The 6,945-nt window shown below is 40.9% G+C and overlaps 1 protein-coding gene across 1 annotated transcript; it reads right to left on the minus strand.

Annotated features, from left to right (window-relative positions):
• Nucleotides 1-262: 262 nt before the first annotated feature.
• Nucleotides 263-1,675, minus strand: LOC141006196 (paraneoplastic antigen Ma1 homolog). Its single transcript, XM_073478343.1, has one exon. The coding sequence runs from the start codon at nt 1,673-1,675 to the stop codon at nt 263-265; it is 1,413 nt and encodes a 470-aa protein (XP_073334444.1).
• Between the last annotated feature and the right edge of the window lie 5,270 nt (nt 1,676-6,945).

Genomic DNA, 6,945 nt, shown 5'->3' on the forward strand with positions numbered 1-6,945 from the left:
TAAGGGTATTTGTGAGAACTTAACCCCCATATCTCAAGATTCTCAATAGGCTGAACAGCTAAATGTTTCATGTAAGTGTTATAAAAGCTCCTGTACAAAATAGTGACTTGTGATCCACTATCTAACAACGCTTTTGCATACACTCCCTCTATCAACACAGGTACAACAGATGTGGGTCCTACCAAACCTTGTGGCAAGTTGGAAGTTTCAGCAGATGAACAATTTGTGGAACGAAATTCCTTTGGAGCCCTGTGCCGTTCCTTCACCGAGCTCCGGCAGAGTTTCCCTGTTTCTTATGCATTCTCAGCAGCTTCTGGTTAACTTTTCTCAAGTCCTCAGAGCCTTGGCATTCCCTCCTTGTATGCCCATCTTCACCACACTTATAACAAAAGATGTCTGATGTAGGGGACTTAGAGATCTTGACTTTAGGTGAGGCACTCTGAGCAGCAACCTCTGACCCACACATATTAGATCCCATCTTGTTCTTTGACACGTCAGGGCTAGGAGTCACAGTAGCTACACTCAGTAGTCTAGACACCTGTGAAGACAGCTCTTTGACTTCTTGTTTCAGACTGTCCAATCCAGAAACTGAAGATGTATCAGGAACAGTTGAAGTGTTAACTTTAGCTGTTGTTTTCACACTTTCTCGACCCCTGATCCAGTTCTCCTCTTCTCTCACTTCTTTCATCAGTTGGGAAAAAGAAGGAGGGTTCTGTAGAGTGTGGCTCAATTTAACACGTAACGCAACCATGTCAGTGGTCAAAGCACCTTTAACCAGTTGCTCCATCCGTGCTCTGTTCATGCCTGCAGACTCAATGCCACCTTTAAGTAGGGCTCGATGGAGTAGCTTGTCCAACCGATACAGGAAGGCAGATAGTGTCTCTCCATCTTCTTGATAAGTGTGCCTGAACTTAGCCATGAGATCTGGCCCACTCTCCGTAGTGCCATAGGCTGTCTCCAGTGCAACCAAATAATCTGTGGCGGTAGCAGAGGGATTGCTGATCTTCAGAAACCTAACAATATCAGCAGCAGGTCCCTTTAAACTTTCAACAATGCGCTGCTTCTTCACTGCATCACTACACTGCCACTCACTAATCATTTGAGTGGCCTGCTCCATCCAGGCATCGTATTCTTCTTCGCCTGATGGAACAGGTCTCAAACCAGAAAACAATCTCAGCTTTCTGTACCCAGGACCATCAGCGGGCCCCTGACAACACTTGTCTACCAGCTTACCAATAGCATTCACTAAATCTGTGTTCAGATCTGATTTTGGAGGTGGTTCTTCAGATACCATGGGCCTAATGTCCTCAAGGGTTTTACCTTCTTGCTGTAATAGGGCTAGCAACTTTGACTGAAAATCTGCATCAGGACCCTGAACAACTAGACTCTGAACTAAGTGCACAGTCCAAGGCCCAGCTTCTCCTTCAATGCCTATTTCAGGGGGTACACTATCAGGATCTATGTCAGTTCTAATCTCCACTAGTATGAACAGCTTTAGACCGGTGGTGTCTCCACGCCGTCCACAAAGCCTAGTGCGACCGAAAACCTTCACTGTGTCCAACACTTTCATAATGGTGTCATCCACTACATCTATGGGCACATTACTCAATACAATGGCACGAGAGGGACTAACGTTCACTTCCCTGCTCCATTCCACAGCCTTATTTAGCTCCATGTTGTGAAACAATACAAGCACTCGACAATAAGATCACACAAAAAAACTTCACTGTTTTCAGTAAAACTCACTATTAAACACACTGTCCCTGTGTAGTAAATAAAAAAAAAACCTATCCCAGCGGTGCCTCCAAAATGTAACCCCTTTTTCCTTAGTGTTTATAATTCTACACTGAGGTCACACCCAATAAGAATAAAACAGGTCCTAGGTGCTCAGCTAAAGATGGTGAATTTGCTGTGGTTCTTCTCTACTGAATTAAGCAAGGGACTTTATCACTTGAGTGGAAAAAGAAAGGGAAAATATCATGTAACTAACGCGGTGCCTCCACTGAAAACTTACTATGCTATGTTCTAGCAAAAATCATGTAAGCCCTCAGAACTCATGTAAACATAGTTTACTCTAAAAGAATGTTAAACCACAATATGTAAAGGTAGAACACAAACATTTATTTTCCTTTAAACCCTTGAGATCTTTGGAATAATACCTTTAAAGTAGAAATGCTTCAGAGATGGATAGTAAATAGAAAACAACAAACAAAATGCTTGTATGCTTTAAATCAAGACAGTTATTACCTAAAGCATTAATATGCTCATCCTCTTACCCTTTTAGATCAATAGAACAGTTTAAGTTTTCTTCAACACACCTATATGAGAAATGTAGGTAGATATAATTCTTACTCAAAAGATGTAATTTTTACTCAAGAGTTCACTTTTAACCCTTATTGTTCTCTTATATCAATGAACTGAAATGTTTTACTTTGAGCTCAAACTCAACCTTTTTAATGAAAATATCCCTATGATATTTTTAGCTTATTTGTAAACTAAATCAAATTGTGGTTCTCCTTTAATAAACCATTCACTTATGAAATAATTAGATGTGTTCCTAATATTTTAACTGTATTCACACCTATTGAATGTGCAACATATAATATCAATCACCTGAATGAATAGAAATATCAGAAAAATCAGAAGAGAGTGCTTTCGTGTACTCAAAACACAGTAATAGTACCCACACCTGTACCAGAGTATTTTCACAGTTCACATAGAAATAAAATAAATGATAATGGTACTATGAAAAGTCTAACCCAAGCGCTTGGATAATTTTCCTAACCGTTGGGGCCCATTCGTAGCGTTGGTGCACATGAAAATTGTTATCCAGTCATGAAAAGTTAAACTTAGAAACCGGGACAGTTCACAGTCTGCTTTAACACAGTCCCGTGCCGCTATCCTGCACTCGTTTCTCGGTCCAATGTCAAGTACTCACGCAACCTCCCGTTGTAGATGCAAAATGGCGTTAGCCAGCCAGGCAGCAGAGCGATGTCCAGACAGCCCCGTGACGACTCCCGCAGCCCAGGCTACCGTCCGACACGTCCTCGTTATCTGCGTCACCTCGTCCGCTGTCCGCTCCGTCCTCTCGACCCTCACGAATGTGGAGTGGAAACGTCCTCAAGTCCGTGTTGCGCAGCAGGCTGGTTCTTTGCCACCGAGCTAACTCTTAACAGAGCTAATGTAGGAGCTAATGGCGGAGACCACGCAGTCCTGGCTCGAGAAAAGAAAACTTTGCCGTCGTCCACACTAAACACAGTCAACTGAGATACGTGAAAAAGAATACTCTGCACGATTAAGTCTCTCTGGGCAGTCTAATATCTGGGCCAACATTAAGTTCAAGTCTCCAAACATTGACTTTTTCTCTCTCTGCCGAGGAAAAACACAGCCAGCTCTCCTGTGTCCCGGGGAACTCTGGGATACTTCCTCCCGCGAAAAAAAACAATAGTTAGTATTAAACAAAAAAAACTTAACCTTTATCAAGTTTTAAAAGACAATATAATACTTTTAAACAATATAAGACATGAATTACAGAGTTAATATAAAACAATATTAATTTAAACACGACTCTTGTACGACCAGGAAAACAGAGGATTCTGGGAAATTGAGTCCTATTCTACTCTGTGTTCTAGAAGCAGTATAAAGGGAAAGACTGCATGTTTTTGCTATCACTAAGATTACAGAAACAAAGTAAAATAAAAATGAATGTTTTTACCCATTTTTAGAGAACCCTACATCAATTATTTAAAAATTTAAAATGTAAAATAAATGATAGCATACATATTCACCCCCTTCAAGTCAGTATTTAGTAGATGCACCTTTGGCCACAATCACAGCACTGAGTCTGTATGGATAGGTCTCAATCAGGCCTGCACATCTAGACACTGCAATTTTACTCCATTCTTCTTTGCAAAGTTGCTCAGGCTCTGTCAGGTTGCACAGGGATTGGGTGTGAACAGCCCTTTTCAAGTCCAGCCACAAATTCTCTATTGGATTGAGGTCTGGGCTTTGACTCGGCCACTCCATAACACTGGTGACTGGTGTAGAACCCTCGCAACAGTTGTTGTATGCAGAGTCTCTTCCATCTCAGCTACTGAAGCTTTAAACTCCTTCAGAGTAGTCATAGGTGTCTTGCTGGACTCCCTCACTAGTCTCCTTCTTGCACAGTCACTCAGTTTGTGAGGACGGCCGGCTCTAGGCAGATTTACACATGTGCCATATTCCTTCCATTTCTTAATGATGGATTTAACTGAACTCTGGGGGATGTTCAGTGACTTGGACATGTTTTTGTATTGTTAGATCCCAAGTATACCCCTGTCCAGAAGGTACTGGACAAGCTCACTGTTATAAGGGTTAGGTCCCTAAACCTACAGGGTGTTACTTTAAATTGGAATTAAATAGGGACTGCTTAAGCTATGAGCGAGGAGACTCGCCTAGCTTCTCACTGCCCACGTCCGAATGTCTACCCTGCTTCCACTGGCTTGGCACCTGACTTGAATAGCCCTTAAGTCAGATACGGCCACCAGCCACACCCGTTAACGACAGCTCTCCTCTAAATGATCTGCACACTTGGGATGGTGCTAGGTTGAATTTTAGGGTCTTTTTGTAAACCCTAAGGGACTGTTTCAATTTGTTAGGCTAGAGTAACCTTTAAGAACCTTTAAGATATTTTGCACGCTGATCACCTACTTTTTACTTCCATCAAAGAATCATAAAATTAATGTCCACAACTTCTACTTTAACTGTATTATGTTGGTTAGTTTTAGCAAAGGCAAAGCATTCAGCTCATACTTATCTTAATTACTATCAATCGTCATCAAGAATACCTATTGGTATAAAAATCACAATTTAGTTTATAATTAAGATTAATCTAAAAGATCTGAGGCTGGTTAAAATACTTAGATTTAGTATAGATTGAGAGGGTCAGGCCTTCCAGTAAGCCTTTCTCTTCCTGCTAAAAGTCCAAGTCCTTGTGGTAATTCACACCCCGTCCAAGGTCCCCAAATTTCCTCAAAGTCCAAACTTCATGCCAGCAGAGACAACAAAAGACATGCCAACAAAAGAACTCCAATGTCCAAACTATAATCTTTCTTCCTCCTAATTCCTTGTTGATTTCTGCTGTGAATTTCTTGAAATCCTTTCTGTGATGTTTAGGCTGCTCACGTGTCTCATGTGTTGATCCAAGGAAGAAGCAAGTGCAAGAACCCCGTTCTCTCCGTGGTACTCTGAGCACATCATACTTCAGGAATGTATGTGCGCAGTGCTCCAGACAGTGGCTTTGTTTATTACCTTATAAGGACATCTTAGCTTGTCTCTCCATTCGATGACTAATGGTCTGGTGATATCTTTGCACATCGTGATACTTCAACTTTCTCAACCTCAGCTTAGTACAAATACTTTTTAACTGATTAATATCATCATTTTGATCCTAACTGTTTCTTATTTTCATCATGTTTTAGCTTCAATACTTACATTATAATCATGGTAAAACATTACATGTTCTTTCATTGTAATCTTGGCAAAATCATTTCATGTTCAACACAAAACAATTGGCAAAGCTTTTATATATGTCTAAATCACCATTAGGACTATGTATAATGTGTATAATGTGTGTTTGTACTTGCATTTGTGTATGGCAAAGTGTATGGATCTCAACTTTTCTGACAGTAACCATCCCCTGACTTATGCTTTTCAATAGTTTCAATAGTTGCTTGGAGTGTTCTTTTGTCTTCAGGGTGTAATTGTAGCCAGGAATACTGATTAACCAGTGACTGGACCTTCAGACACAGGTGTCTTTATACTTGAGACACATTCACTGCACACAGGTGATCTCCATTTCACTAATTGTTAGACTTATAGCACCAATTGGCTGGACCTCTGTTGAATTAAGTTACTTACTCAGTTACTTTAAAGGGGGTGAATACTTATGCTATCACTAACCCTAACCCTAATTGACATTACAGTCTAAAAATCTGTTTTCACTTTGACATTAAAGAGGTTTCTTTTTGTAATTTCTTTGTTTTGTATATTGTTTGTATGTTGACCATGATTCCATTTATGAAAGCAATAAAAGGGGAAAATAATTAGGGGGTGAATACTTTTTATAGACTATAACTGAATATACACCAATCAGCCACAACATTAAAAACACTGACAGGTGATGAGAATAACATTGATCATCTCATCACAATGCGATGTTCTGCTGGGAAACCTTGGGTGCTGGCATTCATGTGGATGCCACTTGACACGCACCACCCATCCAAACACTGTTGTGGACCAAGTACACACCCTCATCACAACAACACTACCCGATGGCAGTGGCCCCCATGTAGGACAATGTGCCCTGACACACCGCAAACACTGCTCAGGAACAGCTCGAGGAACACCATAAAGGGCCCAAGGTGTTGACCGGGCCTCCAAATTCCCCAGATCCCAATCTGATCGAGCATCTGTAAGACGTGCTGGAGCAGGTCTGATCCATGGAGGCCCCACCCCCCAACATACAGGACCCAGAGGATCCACTATAAAACACCTGGTGCCAGACACCACAGGACACCCTCAGAGGTCTTAAGTCCATGTCTTGACACGTCAGAGCTGTTTTGGCTGCACAAGGGGAACCTTCACAATATTAGGCAGGTGGTCATAATTTTATGCCTGATCGGTGTATATATATATTTGTTCTTGACTTGTTTCATAGCCCTAGTGTTATCATCATACAAGCTTGAAGTGGTACTTAAATTTATTAGATCTGTGTTGCACAGTATGGCCTACAATAAACTTAAAATATTGCTCAAATATCTATCTTTATGTGCCAGTGCAGTCTAGTTTCAACCATACGTTGGGAAAAGCTTTTTCATTGTGCATTTGATGGAATTCTTTTGCTGGAAATAGGAGTTCTTTAGAATTCTGGAGATACCTTCAAAACAACAGTCAACATTGTTAACA

This window comes from Pagrus major, chromosome 12, assembly GCF_040436345.1.
Source record: "Pagrus major chromosome 12, Pma_NU_1.0".
Lineage (NCBI taxonomy): Eukaryota > Metazoa > Chordata > Actinopteri > Spariformes > Sparidae > Pagrus > Pagrus major.